The sequence below is a fragment of the Gossypium raimondii genome, chromosome 2 (assembly GCF_025698545.1).
Source record: "Gossypium raimondii isolate GPD5lz chromosome 2, ASM2569854v1, whole genome shotgun sequence".
Lineage (NCBI taxonomy): Eukaryota > Viridiplantae > Streptophyta > Magnoliopsida > Malvales > Malvaceae > Gossypium > Gossypium raimondii.
The window spans coordinates 45,403,141-45,423,294 of record NC_068566.1 but is presented as its reverse complement, the minus strand read 5'-3'; the positions used below and the strand labels follow the sequence as shown (position 1 = coordinate 45,423,294).

The window sequence follows — 20,154 nt, the reverse complement described above, 5'->3', positions numbered from 1 at the left end:
CTGACATTTGGTCCACCATTACGACAGAAAATAAGCTTAAAACATTAGTTCGATGTCATGTCAACTTCCTGCCATTTTCATTAGGTACAAATTTCTCTAATTATATCAAATTGGGTCCACAAAATTACCCCTTTTTGGGGTTAATTCGAAAAGTATAAAAATCGTAAGGTTTAATATATAATTTAGTATTTGAGTTTAACATTTTTTTAATGCGGTGTCTTTTAGGTATTAATGTTAATTTTTAGTGTTGAATTCAAGTTTTAGGATTTACTTAATATTATTATATTTAATTTTTATGATTTTACTAATAGAATAAGCTTACTATTAACAGTGAATTTGTTTAATTTTACATTTAATTTATCAAATACAATCCGGCAGATATGAGTTAATTCGGATTTTGGGGTTGCTACTATTATTAACTAATTATGAATTTTAATCAAATCAACTCTAATACCGAATTAAACACTAAAAATTTAACATTGTTAACTTCAAGTACCAAAATGTATAACTTTTATCAAATACTGGTACCACGTTGAAATAGGAAACACACAAATACCATATTAAAAAAGATGTTATACTGTACTAAATTGTGTATTAAGCACAATCAAATAATCAACATTCTTATTTTCTAGACAAAATAGTGTTTTTCTTTTCTTTTCTTTTTTCTCAAAGGAAGACATTGTCACTAATATCTTTTCAACACAATAGGGTTTGCTTAACCTTTATGTTTGTACTTATATATATAAGCCAACTTAAACAAATAAATAAATAAAGGCCAATTTAACTATTATTAATGGGTAAATTACACTAATAGTTCTTAAACTTTATTTAAAATTACATTTTAATTACTCTCAACTTTCAAAAGTCATATAATTGTTACTAATGTTGTCGAGTTTTTATATTTTTGTCATTCATCTGTTAACTTCTATTAAGGGAATGATGTGGCATGTTAATTCAAAGAGTTAATAATTAATTTGCCCCTTAAACCATAACTAAAATATCATTTTGATACTTTTAACCAGTGTTTTTAGAACTAGGTCAGTGGTTGAACTAGCCAAGCCATCAGTTTGTCGATCTAACTAGTCCAAACGAATCGGTTAAAGAAATCATTAAAATTTTAAAATATTAAATACCAGTTCAACCATTGATTCAACGAGACTTTTTCGCCAGATTCAATTGATTCGTACTGGTTCGTAGCTCAACCGATCTAAAGCCTTTCTCCAAACTGGTTTCTCAGTTGATTTCCAATTCAACCAGTCCAATCGGCGTGTCTGATCCTATTAAAGTAAAGTTACTTTTAACTTTTTTTTCATAATAATAATTCTAAAAAAATAAAAATTATAAATTAATTAATTTTTAAATTTTTTATATTTTATTTTTTAAGATTTTTAAATTTGTCTAGAATTATTGTTGAGACAAGTGTTAAAAGTGTCAAATTTATGTTTTAGCTATAGTTCGGATGCTAAATTAATTATTAACCAATGTGTCACGTCATAAAAGTTAATGAACGAGTAATTAAAATGTAATAAATTTATAATATTAATAACGATTACATAACTTTGAAAAATTAAATGATTGAAACGTAATTTTAAACCAATTTTAAGAAAATTAAAAGGTAATCACTAGCATTTTAATAAATAGGAAATAAACAGTTTGAATATAAATATATGCTTCCTAATTTGGACCTAGTGGTTTTTCGAAACCTTTCATCAAAGGTAATGATGGAGGGATGATGTTGGAAAAGAAAAGGTAGACAAACGGTAGTAAAGTTTGATGGGCATCATCATAAAAAAGTTTTAAAGGTAAATTTATGGTTTTCATCCTTGTACTATATTACTCACATAAAAGGTGATTAATGGATTTAATGACTATTGTTTACGTAAAGATTAAAATTTCAAATTTCAAAAAGTATTTAAACTAAAAATGGTCAAACATAGATTAAATCTATGACTTTGCGGATAATATAGGATTAATATTAGAATTTAACCAAATGGACCTAATTGCTACCACTTGGTTCAAGATTGAAATTTTAAAATTCTAAAAATACAAAAGTTAAATTTAACCGATTCAAGGAATGCAAAAACTAAATTTGATGAGATTAGTGTATGAAGATTAAATCCACAACTTATACACGTAATATAGTGACTAATAGCAAAATTTAACATATATTATAAACAATTAAAAAATATCTCGTCATATTTTCGAACCTTGTAGGAGGAAACCCTTCCCTTGCGTTGAAGTAGAGTTGTGCGGTGCTTATGAGGGATTACCAAAGGCATTTTCGAACCCTGTGTGTGGAAACCCTTCGCTTGCGTTGAAACAGAGTTGTGGGGTGCCTTTCGCTTGCGTTGAAACAAAGTTGTGGGGTGCTTACGAGGGATTATCATTGACATGGGAGAGAGGTATTCGAAAAGTGCACTTGGAAGTTGATAGTCTAAATGTAATAAATTTAATGCCGGAAGAGTTTGTGGATCAACGAGCCATAAAAGGTGTATCCTTATGTTGCCGGCGACACTTTTGGAAGTTAAAGTCTCACACATATTTGAATATTTTGGGAGGGAAACCAAGTTGTTGATGCATTGGGTTGATTGATAGATTTGGATATATAGAGTATTCAAATCAAAGCAATAATATTAGGAGGGGTAGGGGCCTTAAAATGAAAGTAACGATAAAATTACATTTTACCCCTTAATAATGAAATTTTAATTTGGTCTTTTAAAAATTTATAAAGATATCAGTTAATATAATGATAAAATTACATTTTAACTCTTATCAAAATATATAACTTAATTCTACCAAATGTAAAAAAATATTTTTTCAACTTCGTCCTTAAATAATATCATGCTTCCTTCAAAAAGGAATTGTGGTTGAATCCTCGTACTATTTTTTATTACAATAGCCACAACACCAACTCAAATGCATATTTTTTTGAACAATGTCATTATATATTCTGATCATATCTGCTATCTTTTTACACAATGCCTAGAACTACCCATAACTCATATCCAACTCATAAATAGGAGAATAATGCGCTTCTGCGCATTGAAAGTCACATTCTTCTGTATAATATAGAAATAACAGCTTAAAAAACATTCCCTAAAATGCTACAACATAAACATGCAAGACTACGGAAATAAGAAAAATTTTCAAGTATCATTCATTTTATGCTCAAAGTTTAGATACGAGAAACTTCAAGGTTGAGAGATTGAGATCCAAAATCAACACGAAGACATATCTAAATTCAGATCAAAATCAACAACAGGCAACTTATGGCGACACAATGGACACATATTACTATTCTCTAACATTTGTATAATACAACCGGCATGGTAAACATGTGCACAAGGTAAACGTCTACCATCCGTTTCATTCAGCAACTCTTCCGAGCAAACCAAACATCGCAATGACCCTATTTTGCTTAATTCTTCACCGTTGTCGGCCTTTACGTTTTCCAACCCTTTGATCGCCGTTTTACTTGCCGGCCTCACATTCATGTCGCTACTATCGTCGCTAATGTTCCTGTCAAAATCACTATTGAAATCAATAATGGTCTCATCTTCTGAATCATCATAGTCTTCATCAGTTTCGTTGAAGGGCTCGAATAGGAATGTTGACATTAATACAGTTGTGATTGCTTGTCTTGATGTAGTAAATCATAGATAAATGACCATTTCTCCTTCGTGATTGATACTCATTGTTGTCGTCACTGAAACGTCGCTTGTTTGAGCAATGGGTGTTTTGTCAGAAATAGTTTTGATTGAGAAAATATTTCGAAATTTAAGAGAATTTTTATGCTTTCCAAAGTATTTTGGTATGAATTTATATTTTTAAATTTTTTTTTGTATGAAATACAGAAACTGTTGCTAAAAGCAGTGAAAAGGAAAACAAAAATGAATAAAACTAACATTTTAAACATAAGTGACTAAAATGTAACTTGAGGCAAACAAACGTGACTATTTTGATAGTTTAATCTAAAAATTGTCTAAATCCAACCCAAGTCAGATCGGGCCTGATGGGCCACCCGGTCCGTAGTAGGTGTACTTGCAACTGGGTAATTCCAGTTAAAATTTCTTTCTGATCCAATTCCCCCCATAATTTAGCCGCAAAGAAAAGGAAAACAAACAAACAAACAAACCCGGGAAGCCAAAAATTCTCTGGAAAAGCATTGAGTAAATTAACGGGGGAAAAAGAACAATGGAAGAATCATCGTCAGCTACGACAGGAGATCAGAGAGATAAATCAACTGAAGAGGAAGTTATTATCAGGGAAGTGGACACGGATCAACCGTCCACGTGTCCCGAGAATGAACTGGATGACCGTGAACTCGACGGTAGCGAATCGAAGCCGCCATTGAACAAAAGCGACATCTTGAAAGCAGTGGAGGTAGTTGAAAGAGACTCTCGGGCTATCGCCGATAGCTTCTCTTCTCTCTTCGCTTCGCTTCGTTTGGCTCTCTCTGAGGTCTGTATGGTTCTTGAGAAAACTTTTGTCAATTTACCATAATTGATTAGCTTTTTCATAAGTATTACGCTTTTATTGTTGTTTAAATTCTGGAAATTTTAGGCAATTATGATTTTGATCAGTTACGGAATATGGTGGTATTTTTATTTTATTTTCCTTATATTTAGGGTTTTTTAATTTTGAAATTATGCATTACTAGTTTACTACGAAGCGTCGAATGTGATGGTATAAGCATCCTTTATTAGATTATTGGTGATGAATCGGAGCGTTGCTGATGTTACTTTCCTTAATTTCACTGAGTTGAATTCAGTTAATTCGTTTCGTGTGGTGAAAAATCGTTTTCTAATAAGCGCATGATGTGTAAATTACTTCAATTGTAGGTCACTAGCGGCTCAGTTGATCATATGCGTTGCTTTGGAGATGCAGCTGGGCGTCTTCAAGAATCTGGTAATGAAATATTAAACATGGTACTTCACTGGGGCGGATTTGTTTGTTAAATCCATTATGGGTATTTTTTTCATGTTATCTTTTTGGCATGACCATACGGTTCATTAAGACTAATCCTCATGGCTGCCCCTCACAATAATGTTATCTCCAGGGAGAGAATGGTTCAAACCTGAGTTAGCTCCCTGTGAGTGCAGTGTGCCTTACTACTGCACCCCGTACTTGTTGGTACTTTTTGTGTTTTCTATATCATTAGCTTCGAAGTTCTAGCAACTGCTCAACCCTAGAGCTTGTTGTTTTCTTATCCTTAATTAAGCTCAGTAGTCTTCACTGGACGTACTTTTGAATTTTGACAATTGTGTCGAAATATGGTTGACGTGGACTGAGGACCAATGTGTGTATGTGTAATTAATATTATCACTGTTTTTTTTGGTAATAATATATCACTGTTGTGCTGTTATTTAGAACGTATTGGTCATCTGGAGTGTGATGGGCTAGTGTTGTGGTTTATTTCCCCTCCAGAGATATTTCATTGTGTAAAATAGATTGATTCTGATGTAAAATGTGAACTTGCTCTTTGGGTTTGCAGCACTTGATGCGGCTACAAAGGGGAACCGGTATATAAATTCATGTCTCAGGTAGTATCCCTTTTCCAGAGACTCCTTTTTTGGGGGATATAATGTAACAAACTGAAATATAACCTGTAAATGCATTTAATGTTTTTCTTGTCCTATTTATGGTGATACTGACAAATAGTTTCTTAGATGTGTTGCGTTGAGCTTGAGAAACTAATGGGAACTAGAAGCAAAGTATTTTCGATTTGTTTCTGGTTCATTATTATTACCATATGCATTCTGTTTGATGCCTGTTGAAGCCATCATCTAGTATCTATTCCAGTTATCGTTTTACACATTTAAGCTAAATAATTTATTATAAAACAATCTATGCCAGTATTTTTGCTGAGATTGCTGTAGCTGGTAGTAGGAAAAGGGACATTGTTACTATTTCAGCTAGAAATTGATGATCAATGTGTGTTATTTACAAAAGAATTATCAAGTTTTATAGTACCAGATGAAGAAGAGTTCAATCTTTTTTCGGAACATTTGTTTCCTAGATTCTATGGTAGGATATGTGTTGGGTTTATAAAAAGTTCATGCTTTTTATGTGTTGGGTTTATAAAAAGTTCATGCTTTTTCATATTGATCTTGCGTTTCTTAATGCAGTTTTTTGCTTACCTTCTGCAGGTTAAATGAGGAAATGAAGGGCATGGAAAGTCTAGCTACACAGCTGTATCCTTATCAATTGCCTTGCTCTCCTTTACGTTTGCTTTATTAGATTGTAGAGTCTTCCTTTCAAGTTTTTTTTTTTTGCTATCTTCCAAGTTCATTTTATAGCCCATGTTCGGAGTTCATGGCTGTTCGTATTAACAATCTTATCTTTAAGGTTTGCACATGTGTTCTTCTTAAGAGTGCAATGTGCATTACCACTACATCTAACACTTGTTGGTGACTTCTTTTAAGCTGGTTATAGCAGACCTATGAACAATGCTACTACTTAAGAGTTTTCATTATAAATTACCGATGTCCACATAATGGTATCCAAAATTTACCCTTGAGAATGGGTAACATAGCCAATGAACATATTACATTACACTCTCCCATTAGTACGTAACAGCAAATGGCAAACTTCACGATCTGTTTGGTTTTTGGCTAGAACAAGGTTCATTATTGGAATGCAGTAAAGGTAAAACAATATGGAACTCAGATTAGCATGCAGTTTTATTTTGATTTAACCTCATTTATACATGGCATTCATTTCATTGGTTCCTTAATGCTTGTGAAGAAAAGTTCTGAGGAGGAATGTAGATGCCCTAGACACAGCCGTTAACAAGCTCGTACGACTTCCATGAATTATTTGGACGATGAGTACAGCTCAAATTAAGAAGAAAATCAATGTTTTTTTTATTGTCTTATGCACATTTATGTTAATGCAAAAATTCTGGTACTTGTACATCATATTTTTGCCTCTGCTATTATAAAAGAACAATTGAATCTTCCAATGGTTAATTATGTCAAAATCATTTGATTAAACATACTTTTCATTATCAAAGATTATTTCTTAGTATGCAAAGCACATTTCAATTTAGTTATAGCCCTACTTCAAAAGACATGCCCATTATATTCGGCTAAAACTATAAAAGCATCCATCAACAGAAATAATTACAACTGCCAAAAGAAATATAATGCTAAATATTACTAAAAAGTTCCAATAGAAATTTGGTATTTCATTGAGAGAGATAATGTAGCTTAAGAAATGCTAGCCTCGGATAAAGACACAAATATATCACCTTTGCTCTACGGCATGGCATCACTCCCATTCGATTGTCGATGGGGGCTTCGATGTAATGTCCAGAGTAACACGATTCACACCTCGAACATTGTTACAAATCTTTTGAGAAACTTCTTTAAGGAAACTGTTTTCAAAACAGTACCTGGAATTCCAAAATTTCATGAGGAAAAGGAAATGGAATTTCACGGTTTTGGACTTAAGAGGGATGAAAAAGATTAGTTCCTTGGTTCTCAACACATAGGCAAATACGACTTCCTAGACAATAAAAAACTTGTAACATGCGATACATGATTTGCCAACAATCTCATTTGAATGATTTCCAAAATAAATTGCATTTTGTGCTTCTAGTTCGGAAATCTATATCGTTTAGGCCAACCTATTTAAGCAAAATAATTAACGCTTTGTTGATACACAGTCGAGTAAGAGGTGGAGATGGGTGGTTCACCTTGATTAGGACAAGGTGGAGAGCACGGAGGAGTCATCTGGAGCTGTGTTGTATATTTCCCCTTCTACTACCTCACCCCAAGCTCCAAACTCCTCCTCCACCCTATCCTACGCTCTCTGCCTTGTCCTAAATAGGGTGAACCACCCATCTTCACCTCCTACTTGATCATGTATCAACACAATTCTTGCATAGCCATATGATGTGCATAAAATTATTTTTAACTCGGCCCAAAGTTGGAAACACTTTTGAGCTTACGGCTTTATGCGTGTTTACTATACTATTGACTCATGCTGAGCACATAATATGCGCAACCATAAACAGCAAAGCAGTGCAGAACAATGAAAACTTACCAATCTGCTGTCATTCCATCTTGACTTGTAACAGCTCGGAGAGTAACAACATATGAATGTGTCCTTTGATCACCTTGAACTCCAACGGATTTTACAGGCAAAAATACAGCAAAAGCTTGCCAAATTGAATCATAAATACCAGCATCTTTGATGGACTGAATGAAAATTTCATCAACCTGGGCAAAAACAGAGTTCATGAGCAAAAGAACACAAGCTAAAAGGTAACATGGTTGCACTTCCTTATGTAAGAACTTCATACCTGGCGCACAATGTCCAAGGCATTGCCTTCAGTTACATCACCCAAGACTCGAACTGCAAGGCCAGGCCCAGGAAATGGATGACGCTTTAAAAATGGCTCAGGAACCTTCAATATCCTCCCGAGTTGCCGAACCTTCAAAAATTAGGCAAAAGAAAAGAGGGAAAAGTAAATTAAAAGATGGAAAAGCCTTCTATAGAAGTAAATGTCATAGGGAACAAATCAAAACCTCGTCCTTGAAGAGAAGTTTAAGTGGCTCAATGAGCTTTAACTTCATGTCTTTGGGAAGTCCTCCAACATTATGATGACTTTTGATTGTGTGTGAATGGGTTCTTCCACTTCCTGGTGGAGGACATGATTCAATCACGTCTGGATACAAGGTTCCTTGAACCAGAAAAGCCGGCTTCTTTCCTACTTTTTGCTCCAATTCATGAGCAAAAGCATCAAAGATGCAGATAAATTCTTTGCCTATTATCTTTCTTTTCATCTCAGGGTCTACAACTCCTTTAAGTTTACTAAGAAACTGCTCACTTGCGTCAACGCAAGTAACCGGTAAATGCAGATCCCTTTCAAAGGTTTCCATCACACGTTCTCTCTCTTTATACCTGCAGGGAAATCAAGCAACTAATTATAGAAGTACGGGGCTTATTAACAAATGCACATTTGGCAAAAAGTTATACCTTAACAAACCATTGTCAACAAAAACACAGTGAAGTCGGTCCCCAATTGCTTTGTGAACAAGGGTTGCAGCAACTGTGGAATCAACACCACCGGATAGAGCACAAATAACATGATCATCAGGAGCAACCGTGTTGTTGATCACTTCAATTTCTTCATCCATAACATCTTCCATTTTCCAACCAGCATTCACACCGCAAACATCAAACAAGAAATATCTCAGCGTTTCCATCCCTTCCAGCGAATGTGTAACCTTAACAAACAAAAATGAGATCATCAATTTACCGCCTTAAAAACCACAACAACCAGCCTCCTCACAACCAATCAAAAAACTTTGTTTCAGGATAAGTCTTCAAAGTGCCGTTTCCCGGCCAGCCAACCAGACCCCAACAACCAAAGGTATTGTCCCCCGAGAGAGCTGTCTCCCATGCTCTGCCGAGAGCCAACATGCTGTGAGCGGCTACCCTGAAGGTCTGGTTCAAAGAGCCAGGAGTGCCTTCACTCTAGGCGGACATTCGGCCACTCACCAAGGCGACATGAACGTCTCGCCCTTTGTGGATTCCAATCCCTAGCCTATGGCATATAGGTCAGGGAAGATGGTACCACTCAACAAACTTAAAACCTGATCTGTTTGTTACTGAGAATAAACAAATGCTAATATTCTTTAAAAATATATAGTAAAAAGTATACTTTTTCTGGAAGAACGGTGCAAGATTTTACTTTTATATTATAAAAACAATCACATTCAAATTGCTGTTAAACTTTAAGACGTTTGTCCAGTACTTCATAAAAAAATCGAAAAAATACCAATAACAACGAAGCTTAATAAACAAAAAATAAAACCCAAAATCTCAAATTACCTCAGGATGATACTGCAACCCATAAAATTTTCGGCCTCTGTCCTCAACAGCGGCGACGGCGCCCTGTTGACTCCTAGCCACCACTTCAAACCCATCGGGCAACCTAGCAGCCTCATCACCATGACTCATCCAAACAACCTGCTTATCCCCAACCTTCTTCCCACCAAAAATACCACAATTTTTCTCAACCTCAATATCCATCCTACCATACTCCTGCTTCTCCCCAACCCTAACTTCCCCACCAAGTCTCTGAACAAGTAACTGAAGTCCATAGCAGATACCCAGGACAAAAACCCCATTGGACTGAGCCCAATCAACGAACCCCTCAGCAAACGAAGGTGAATCATTGGAATGGACAGAGTGAGGTCCACCGGAAAGGATAACAACTTTGGGATTGAGCGAAGTGATGGAAGAGAGAGGGGAAGTACCGGAGATACAAAGCGAGAAGACCGACAGAGCACGAATACGGCGAGTGATGAGATGGGTGTATTGAGAGCCGAAGTCGAGGATAAGGACTAAGTCGGATTTCACGGCTTTTGGGTCCATTATGGCTTTTAGGGAATGAGTGGTGGCGATTGAGGCGGCTGTAGGGTTTAAGGAGGAAGGCGGAGGGGAATTAGGGTTTTTAGAATGGCGGGAAATGGGACCTATAAAATTATATGCCTCTACCCGTAGCAAAATACTGTAACTGCTTTATTTTATTTGTTTTTGGACTAAACTGAATAAATAAATTATTAAATTTGGAAATTTGGAAGCTTTTTGGACCTTTCCTGGAAATTGGGGACACCCCACTAGTTAAAAAGATTTATATTAATAATATATGGGAAAAAAAAAGGCACAGTTATCCGGATGGAATCGAAGGAGTGCTGGAGGAAGAGTAAGGCAATGAATCCGGACTGAAAAAGTTTTCAGAAGAAAAGGGATTTCGATAATGATAGCACACTGAAGAAAATTTTTTGGTAACTGTTAACTTTTGAAACAGAAGGGACGAGTTGGAAAATTAATTGCGTCCAGCTGTTTGAAGTGACTGGGCATTTATTTTGTTCTTTTTGCTTTGTCTTTTCATTTTCCGTTTTTCTTTAAGTTCATTTTTATTGGGCAAACTATGTAGCCCAAGTTTTGTTTTATTTTTGCAGACAGTAGGAACTAGCCCAAACATATTGGGTATCATTTTGTTTTTTTGATTATTTATTTATAGAGGTGCTCATGGGCCGGGCGGCCCGGCTCGGCCCGACAGCCCGTCCGAAATATGGGAGGGTTTGGGTAAAAATATAGGCCCGAAATATGAGCTTGGGCAAAAAAAGAGGCCCGATTAAAAAACGGGCCGGGCCTCGGGCACAACTTTTTTGGCCCGGCCCGGCCCGAATATAATAAATATTTTTATTTTTTTAATTTTTTTAATTTTAAAATACTTAAATTTTTTAAATTTTAAATTTTTTTAAAATACTTTTTTAATTTTTTTAATTTTAAAATATTTTTAAAATACTTTTTTTAATTTTTAAAATAAATTTTTGGTATTTATTTAAAAAACGGGCCGAGCCGGGCCGGGCCCGAGCTTATGAATTTTTTCCTGGGCCGGGCCTGGGCAAAATTCTAAGCCCATGTTTCGGGCCGGGCCGGGAGCACCTCTATTTATTTATATAGCCCAGTTATATTATTCAAAAAAAAAGGCACTATTTAGCTTATGTGAATCTTGATTTTCGGCAAATTGGTACATTTAAAATATATTTGTTTTTAAAGGTTAAATTACATTTAAGGACATTAAACGATTAATAAATTCATATTTTGGTGACTTAATTTTAAAAAGTTACAAAATAATTATTGAGTTATTCAAAATTTTCCATTTAATTCGCTGGACTACTAAAATTGATGTTGTATGGCTTTCTTTGTTTGCAGTCCACGCACCCATCAAAAACTCTCATTTTCTCTTCTACATAGAGGTGAATGCAAAAGTGGCCAAGCCAAATAGAAAATTACATTTTAGCCCCCTTAAAAATCATTAAATTATAAATTTATATATGTAAAATTGCGCTTTGGCCAAAATAAAATAAAATGTTTAGTCATTTTCAAAAATGATGAAATCATAAACTAATATATGGTAAAATTATATTTTGACCTCTCAAAAATTTATAATTCATTTTTGGCCCCTCTTAAAAAATTTTATAGATTAGCCTTTGCTTTTACAGTTCAAAATTTTTATATGAAATAAATTTGAACATAACAAATCTGTAATCCAAAATCTAAATAAATTTATTCTCCAATCTATGACACCAACCGTTAGATCGATTTGGATCTAATGTATGTTCTTCTATTTGTTGATGGGTATTGATCCATGGACTATCATGTCGATCGTTGAATCGTTACTTGGAGCTTGTTAGTCGGGCTTTTTTGGGAAAGAAAAAACAACTCGGTGATTTAAATAAAAGCTTTCAAATAGTTCAATACTTAAATGAAAACTTTAGAATAGTTTAATGACCATTTTATAATTTTTTAAATGTAAGAGGAGGATAATGTTTTAGAAGGGAAAAAAAAAAGATAAGGAAAATGAAATTTTAGAATATGGGCTCATGATCGGGTCAAAATATCTTATTTAATGCACGACCGATTTAAAAAACGAGTTTTATTTTTCGTTTAAGCTCATCTTTTAGGTTTATATTTTTGTCTAAACCCTTTTACTTTTTAAACAAGTCTTCAAGTCTAAGTGAGTGACCCGAATTATACAATGATTCAATCAAATTCATCTCAACAATGGTTGTAATTTATTGAAAGTTCTCTAGGTATACAGATTCTATTATAAAGTGTTACAGTTAAATTATTATTTACTTTCTAATATTTTCAGAGATATTTTCGATCTTTGACATATTGTTGAGATATTCATGCTTGATTTTCAAGTACTATATATATTTATTATGCGTTTGGATCCACTTAGTTAATTTAAAATCTAACACATTTCATCCGAGTATTTTAATTTAAAGACGTGTTTTAAATAAAATGGATTGAAAATATATCTAGCTAAACACGTTTTTGATAACTGTTTTTGAAAAACATATTATTGTTGTTATGAATATCCGGATGTCCATCATGATCAAGATAAAGTTTTAATGTACTTTAAATTCTAATAGGTATTAGAATTAGATCTCTACTTGTTTTATACCTCTTATGTCTATAAATAGAGACTACGATGAAACATTGTAATCATCCATTTTGATTAAAAAGTACATTCTCTATTGCTTTCATACTTTCTTTGTTCTTTATTCTTTTCATCTCTTTATATTTTATAACAATTGTTTCTATACTCGAAAGAATTTTAGAGGTTTTCTTAACAATGTATTGCGCTAGTTTTTGAAATACTTAAATAGAAAATTGAACACAAATTATTTAAATTTTTTAATCTTAAACTTTGATTTCGTTAATATTTTTGTTCAATTTTTTATCGTATTCAAATTACGTAATTGTTTTTCATTCAAAATAATATAAAATATTATATTAATAAGATTAAATAAGGAGAGAATTTTATTTATTTTGAAAAGATCTTATTTTTTACACAATATCTAGAGTTACTCATAGTCCCTCCCCAATTCATAAATAGGAGGATAATGTGTTTCACTGCACTTAAACTTATGTCCTCTTGTATTGATAACAATACTCATACTAATTGAATTAAAACACAATAGGTTTGCTTTTTTCTCTTCGTTAGCTTTAATTTGCTTTTAGTTGGCATACTAATTATTGCAGGTTAATTTTCAAGACTTTTCTTGTAATAATATTATTGAAAAGTAAATAATTATTATTTAGAGTAAATTGACTTTTTTTTATTAAAATGACTTTAAAGTTTTAATAAATTATGAAAATTACTTACTTTCTTGATTATGTATCTAAATAACTTGAAATAAATAGTAAAAGTTGGTGGAATCAAAGAGATTGATGCTACCAAGTCTAGAGGTGCTCATGGGCCGGGCCGGGCCCATAAAAAATTTCGGCTCGGGTCCTAGGCCCGGGTCCGGCCCGGCCCGGAATATGGGCCTAAGATTTTGCCCAAGCCCGGCCCGGGAAAAAAATCATAAGCCCGGGCCCGGCCCGGCCCATTTTTATTTTAAAAATTTTAAAAAATTAAAAAAAGTTTTAAAATATTTTAAAATTAAAAAAATTAAAAAAAAGTATTTTAAAAATATTTTAAAATTAAAAAAAATTAAAAAAGTATGTAAAAAATATTTTAAAATTAAAAAAATAAATATATTTATTATATCGGGCGGGCGGCTCGTGCCAAAAAGTGGTGCCGAGGCCCGCCCGCTTTCTAAACAGGCCTCGCTTTTTTCCCAAGCCCATATTTTGGCCTATATTTTTACCCAAACCCTCTCATATTTCGGGCGGGCCGTCGGGCCGGGCCGGGCTGCCCGGCCCATGAGCACCTCTACTACCAACATGTCATGTCAACCAAATATTGATATTTTTTAATACTTGGGGGGCCAAAAAATAAACAATGGTGGTGGAACCATTCTGAATGGTGCCACCAGTGTAATTTATTACCATTTTTTTAATTTTAAATTAAGAAAACATTTTAAAAAAATTGGTAATAAATTAAACTAGTGACGTCATTTAGGATGACTTCACCAAATAAAATAATATATTTTTTAAATTAAAAAAAACTAAAAAAAATTAAGCCTAACATAGAGTGGTAGCACCATTTAGAATGGCTCCACAACCATTATTTATTTTTTGGCCCTTTAATTATAGAGAAATACAAGTATTTCCCTAATATTTATATATGTAGCGTCATTCTCTATGGCTCCATCAAAAAAACTTGATTTTTTAATCCCCAAGATTGATATGGCATGTTGGTGGCGCCAATCTCTTTGGCTCTACCAACTTTTGTTATTTATTTCAAGTCATTTACGTATATAATCAAGAAAGTGAGTGATTTTCATAATTTATTAAAATTTTAAAGTTGTTTTAATAAAAAAGCTAAGTAAACTCTACCATTAGTCATTAAATCATGTGTAAATATCTGCAAATCAAAATTTAAACAATTTTTTCTTTGATTTCTGATACTGACCGTTAAATCGATTTAGATCTAAGGTGTATTTTTCTTCTGATTAATGAGTACTAATTCACTGTATTATACTTAAAACTTGCGAAATTTTAAAAATAAAACATTTAGTAGACTAATAACTTAATTTTTTTTAAATAATTTAACAATTTAAATAATAACTTTGAAATAGTGGAGCGGGGAAAGGAGAATTTACACCGTTATAGTTTACTTATAACTCTCACTATATATAAAAATCCCACTGTTCGCTGAGTGTCGATGCCATTGAATTGAAGACCTCTGTCCACCCCTTGTCCCCTCCACATTTTCACTAAAGAAACATAAGCATTCAACAACCACCTCCCTGATCTGTCTTCATTAGAACCTCACTGCAACTCCAAGTACTGAAGCTCTTGCAATGGCTTTCAGTTTCACCCTTCTCTCTCCCCCCACCCTTCTTTCTCCTCACTACAACCAATCCTCTCTAAAAACGCGTCACCCCCACCACCACCGCCGCCATCTTCTTGGTGAACCTTTTCGCCGGCTTCCGGCGATCGGCGTGGAAAAGTTCCAGCAAATTCACTGCCAAGCCGCCCGTGATAGCAAAGTCCAAGAAGAAGATTTTAGAAAGAACGAGTCAGATTTAGAAGAGAGTAATGGTAAGATTAATGAAGTTAGAATTGTGGAACCCAAGTTTAAAATGAGTTTAGCTGAGCTTTTAGATGATAGTAAAGTAGTGCCGCTGTCGATTTATGGTGATTTAGGGGTTCAAATAACAGGGATACAGCATGATTCTACGGTGGTTAGTGCTGGGGATTTGTTTGTTTGTTGTGTTGGGTCGAGAACTGATGGGCATTTGTATATAAATGAAGTTGATAAGAGAGGAGCTGTTGCTGTTATAGCAAGTAAAGAGATTAACATTGGATATACCTTGAGATGCAAGGCATTGGTCATTGTTGAAGATACTAATTTGGTTTTGCCTTTGCTAGCTGCTTCTTTTTACAGGTACCCATCGAAGAATATGGCTGTTATTGGGATCACTGGGACCAATGGTAAAACAACGACGTCTTATTTGATAAAAGGCATGTATGAAGCTATGGGTCTTCGAATTGGGTTGCTAGGCACGGTTGCTTATTATGTATATGGGGACAATAAGTTGGAATCATCATATACGACCCCAGATGCTGTTTTAGTTCAGAATTTGATGGCTAAGATGTTGCATAACGGGTCAGAAGCACTTGTTATGGAGGTTTCTTCTCAAGGACTAGCTGTAAGGAGGTGTAATATGGTTGATTTCAATGTAGCTGTGTTTACCAATTTGACTAGGGATCATTTAGATTTTCATGTGACTGAGGAAGAGTATAGGAAAGCTAAAGCAAAATTGTTCCAAATGATGGTGGATCCCGAGAGGCATAGGAAAGTTGTTAACATTGATGATCCAAATGCACATTTTTTTATTGCCCAAGGCAACCCTGACGTTCCTTTGGTGACCTTTGCAATGGATAACAAGAATGCTGATGTTCATCCCTTGGAATTTGAGTTGTCCTTGTTTGAGACTCAGGTCTTGGTTAATACACCACGTGGGGTATTGAAGATTTCATCAGGTTTGCTTGGAAGGCATAATATATATAATATTCTTGCAGCTGTGGCTGTTGGGATTGCAGTGGGGGCAGATTCGTTGGAGGACATTGGTAGAGGGATCGAAAAGGTGGATGCTGTTCCTGGCAGGTGTGAAGTAATAGATGAAGGGCAGGCATTTGGGGTAATTGTGGACTATGCTCACACTCCTGATGCTGTTTATAGACTGCTTGATTTTGTAAGGGAGCTTGCACCAAAGAGGATTATTACTGGTAGGCTTCTCACTTTTGTGTTTTCCTTTTAACTTCTGCTTCAAACGAAAATCACTGATTGACCCAAATACGAAATTGACCCGAACAGATAAAAGTGATTATCTTTTTTTTTTTTTGGTTTTTCCGTTAATTTCTAACTAATTATGTTATTTGGGAGAAAGTTCTTGGTTGTGGAGGGGATAGGGACCAGTGGAAAAGACCAACGATGGCCAAAATATCAACAGATAAAAGTGAAGTGACGATTCTTACATCTGATAATCCTAGGAGTGAAGATCCATGTAAGTATAAGAAAACAGTAAAATCATCATGAGTTATCGAGAAACATTGAGGCTAATTTCTTGCATGTTTCCTTCTTTAATCAGTGGACATCTTGGATGACATGTTAGCCGGTGTAGGACGGACCATGCAGGATTATTTGAAATATGAAGAAAATGATTTCTATCCACCTCTGCCAAATGGTCATCAACTTTTTGTGCATAGTACAAGGCGAGTGGCTATACGTAGTGCTATCGCAATGGGCAAAGAAGGCGATATGATTGTAAGTTTTCTGAAGCTTGGATGTTCTTTTCTGATCCTTGTATAACTGCAGTCCTCATTAAAAAGAGTTGCGCAGTACCTCTCTCTCTATATAACACTAGTAACACGCTAGAAGGAATTTTTAAAAAAAATTGAAGTATAATGAAAATTTTGAAAAAGAAATTAAGAAATTAAAAGATAAATAGATATGTTCCAAAATAATAATAAAAAATCAACTATTACATTTAATATAACAATACTAATAGAATTATGATTTGATATATTGGTGGAGTATTTTAGTACAAATGATGGTTTCTTAACCTCACTTGTGGAGGTAAAAAACTACAGCACCAGAATATCAAATCATTATATATCCATATTCGTAACTTAAAAATTAATCTTGAAATATCTTCCACATATCTAAGCCTATTTTTCAAGTGTGAGTTGTAAGCTTTTCGGGTTGTATTTTGAGTGTCAAAACATTTTTAATCTTCACTTTGTTGTTATAGTGAAATTTATGATTGCCTCTACTTGTAGATGTAGGTTACTTGCATGATATTTCTTGTCGTGTCTTATTTTTTCTTGATAAATTTATTTGTGGTCATATTAACATGCTTTCGTCGATCCATTGGCATTAGAGCTTTGTTTTGATTGCTTTTATGGTATTTGCAAAGTGGTTGTGCTTATGATATTTCTTTTGTTACTTTCATTATCACTTAAGATGCGACTGATGCTGATTCAACAAGAATTGCTTAAGGCATTGTCCGTTAGAGATAATAAAAATATGAGATACTGAAAAAAGCATATTTCACTGTAGCTATTAAAAATATGTGCTATTTTGTTGAGTCTGGGTGATGTACAAAAGGTAGCCAAAGAAACCACCATGTCCAATTTGTGGCTCCTATTAAAGAGTAAGTACATTATGAAGTTATTGATGAACCAACTCTACTTTAAGTAGCGACATTACACCCTGAAAATGGAGGAAGGTACGCCTATTTCACTGTACCTTGACACCTTTAATTCTATATCATGGATCTTAACAATATTGATATTAAAATTGATGATTAGGATAAAAAATTGATTGTTTTGTGTTTTTTTATCTTCAAAATATGGGAATTTTGTTGATATTATGTTGTACAGTCATTATGCTATTTCTCTTGAGGAGGTGATATGAGGTTCTAGTGAGTTAAGAAAGAAACTCGCTAGTAATGCTGGTGAAAATCATCAAGGTGAAGGTTAGGTTGCTTGAGGGAGATTTAAGTCAATAGGTGGAAATTCAAGCAAAAGTTATTCTAGATCGCAGTTCAAGAAAAAATATAGTATTATTATTGGAAGATGTTTGGGCACATAAAGAAAGATTTCCAAAGAATAAAGATAATTTAGAACCATAGGAGCAGCAAAATAATCATGCAAATGTTATTGATGTTGAATCTTCAAAGTGATGTTGAGATCATTTTGGCAGTACTCTACTCTTAAGTTGGTAAGAGGTGGATTCTTGATTATTTCAATCTAGGTGCTTATTTCATAATTTAACATGATATTCCCTTAAAGAGTTAGTAAGCTAGTGATGGATCAGTTGTTCATATATGATAACATGTAATTAAGTTCCTCTTCGTCTATTAATTATATTGTTATTAGTCGTGGAGTTAAATCACTAAAAGTATCATAATTGATTTCCCAATTCATAAATCATACAATGTCATTTAGAGAATACATTTAACTTCTAATGCAAGTTATGATTCCACTATCTCTAAGTCAAGCTACATCATCTATAAGTCATTTACCCAATATACTGAATTGGAGTTGACTAGTATGAAATGCTTTAGTTACCAATGCATCAAAGTATATTGTCAAACACATGTAGTTATTTACTGAGGATTAAAGTGAATGCACAATGAACTTTACAAGTGAATTAATCTTTAAACGATTTTAAGATTAATATATGTTAGGTTTAGTTCAATGTGTTGTCAATGCAAACTAATATATCTTTATCTTTACTTGAGAATTAATGTTTCTCTGATAACCGAAACGAGCTATCTCTACTTTAGACAACATTGTACTTAAATCAATCACTTGCTCACTATGATCCCATTGACTAAGGGCTATATCTTTAGATTACCAATTACATACAAAACAATCTTTCTGATGCATCTTGCAGTTAGCTTAATTTAGCTCATAATTATGTGCTATGCGTATTTGCTAATTTGATCCACTATCGGTTGCAGGTGATTGCTGGTAAAGGCCATGAAACATATCTAATTCAAGGTGACAAAAAAGAGTTTTTTGATGATCGTGAGGAATGCCGAGATGCGTTGAAATATGTTAATGTACTTCGCCAAGCCGGATAAACACTTGTGAATTCAGATGGCGGTAGCTTCATCTTTGTGTAGAGGGTTCTTTGGTGGAGAGAGAGGAAGCATTGCAACCAAGTAAATGGGAGGCATCGGAAGAAAGCGAAGAGGAAGACTGAAGTAAATTTGGTAACACTAAACGTAGCGATAGTTGGTGGTTAGTATGGTGAAGAAAGGGAATGTGGCTGATAATAAGGTTGAACAAAAAAAATTAAGTTGAGAGAATTTTAAGGATAGCTTTAAGACTTAGAACGTGCCAAAAATCTTTTTACCAGTTATGAAAAACTCGTATTTATAGTATTTCAAGAATAAGAGTTACAAAGCTAGCAATTAATAAGAATAATAACTTATATTTTTCAATCATGAAGGCATTAATGATTTTCTTATTATAAAATGATTTTGTAGGTGATGATGAATAGTGAATAAGAATTCACTAGGTTTCTAAAAGGGAGAAACACTCAATGTTACAAGAAAACATTAAGAGGAAAGTTTTTTAATTACCTTCATACCTGATTCACTAAGTTAAACTCTTCGGATTATTCCAAGAGTGAAAATAACTCAAAAAACT

General features: G+C 33.9%; 4 protein-coding genes across 5 annotated transcripts; 2 read left to right on the top strand and 2 right to left on the bottom strand.

The window, feature by feature from the left end:
- Positions 1 to 3,218: 3,218 nt before the first annotated feature.
- Positions 3,219 to 3,617, bottom strand: LOC105789727 (probable E3 ubiquitin-protein ligase RHC2A). The gene has a single exon (XM_012617091.1). It carries the CDS (start codon positions 3,615 to 3,617, stop codon positions 3,219 to 3,221), a length of 399 nt encoding a protein of 132 aa, XP_012472545.1.
- A 474-nt stretch (positions 3,618 to 4,091) lies between these two features.
- LOC105789125 (uncharacterized) lies at positions 4,092 to 6,995 on the top strand. The gene is made up of 5 exons (XM_012616364.2): positions 4,092 to 4,461; positions 4,842 to 4,908; positions 5,495 to 5,543; positions 6,150 to 6,194; positions 6,748 to 6,995. Exons 1-5 carry the CDS (start codon positions 4,195 to 4,197, stop codon positions 6,812 to 6,814), a joined length of 495 nt encoding a protein of 164 aa, XP_012471818.1. The 5' UTR covers positions 4,092 to 4,194; the 3' UTR covers positions 6,815 to 6,995.
- A 68-nt stretch (positions 6,996 to 7,063) lies between these two features.
- LOC105789123 (uncharacterized) lies at positions 7,064 to 10,645 on the bottom strand. The gene is made up of 6 exons (XM_012616362.2): positions 9,844 to 10,645; positions 8,986 to 9,236; positions 8,535 to 8,910; positions 8,309 to 8,440; positions 8,050 to 8,225; positions 7,064 to 7,396 (listed from the first exon to the last, which is right to left on the bottom strand). The coding sequence occupies exons 1-6, from the start codon at positions 10,387 to 10,389 to the stop codon at positions 7,273 to 7,275; spliced, it is 1,605 nt and encodes a 534-aa protein (XP_012471816.1). The 5' UTR covers positions 10,390 to 10,645; the 3' UTR covers positions 7,064 to 7,272.
- A 4,485-nt stretch (positions 10,646 to 15,130) lies between these two features.
- LOC105789122 (UDP-N-acetylmuramoyl-L-alanyl-D-glutamate--2,6-diaminopimelate ligase MurE homolog, chloroplastic) lies at positions 15,131 to 19,946 on the top strand. 2 transcript variants are annotated; one of them, XM_052627632.1, is made up of 5 exons: positions 15,132 to 15,528; positions 15,859 to 16,719; positions 16,881 to 16,997; positions 17,082 to 17,257; positions 19,461 to 19,946. In XM_052627632.1, the coding sequence occupies exons 1-5, from the start codon at positions 15,288 to 15,290 to the stop codon at positions 19,581 to 19,583; spliced, it is 1,518 nt and encodes a 505-aa protein (XP_052483592.1). In that variant the 5' UTR covers positions 15,132 to 15,287; the 3' UTR covers positions 19,584 to 19,946. The 2 variants fall into 2 exon arrangements, with proteins under 2 accessions (XP_012471815.1, XP_052483592.1); XM_012616361.2 differs by having other exon boundaries at positions 15,131 to 16,719.
- The last annotated feature ends 208 nt before the right edge of the window (positions 19,947 to 20,154 follow it).

Coding starts and splice junctions, on each gene's coding strand:
- LOC105789727 (XM_012617091.1), bottom strand. CDS start 3,617: ATGTCAACATTCCTATTCGAGCCCTTCAACGAAACTGATGAAGACTAT.
- LOC105789125 (XM_012616364.2), top strand. CDS start 4,195: ATGGAAGAATCATCGTCAGCTACGACAGGAGATCAGAGAGATAAATCA. Junction 4,462..4,841: donor TTCGTTTGGCTCTCTCTGAG/GTCTGTATGGTT, acceptor CTTCAATTGTAG/GTCACTAGCGGCTCAGTTGA. Junction 4,909..5,494: donor TGGGCGTCTTCAAGAATCTG/GTAATGAAATAT, acceptor TTGGGTTTGCAG/CACTTGATGCGGCTACAAAG.
- LOC105789123 (XM_012616362.2), bottom strand. CDS start 10,389: ATGGACCCAAAAGCCGTGAAATCCGACTTAGTCCTTATCCTCGACTTC. Junction 9,237..9,843: donor GGTTGCAGTATCATCCTGAG/GTAATTTGAGAT, acceptor TTGTTTGTTAAG/GTTACACATTCGCTGGAAGG. Junction 8,911..8,985: donor GTTGACAATGGTTTGTTAAG/GTATAACTTTTT, acceptor ATTTCCCTGCAG/GTATAAAGAGAGAGAACGTG.
- LOC105789122 (XM_012616361.2), top strand. CDS start 15,288: ATGGCTTTCAGTTTCACCCTTCTCTCTCCCCCCACCCTTCTTTCTCCT. Junction 16,720..16,880: donor ACCAAAGAGGATTATTACTG/GTAGGCTTCTCA, acceptor TTTGGGAGAAAG/TTCTTGGTTGTGGAGGGGAT. Junction 16,998..17,081: donor TCCTAGGAGTGAAGATCCAT/GTAAGTATAAGA, acceptor TTCTTTAATCAG/TGGACATCTTGGATGACATG.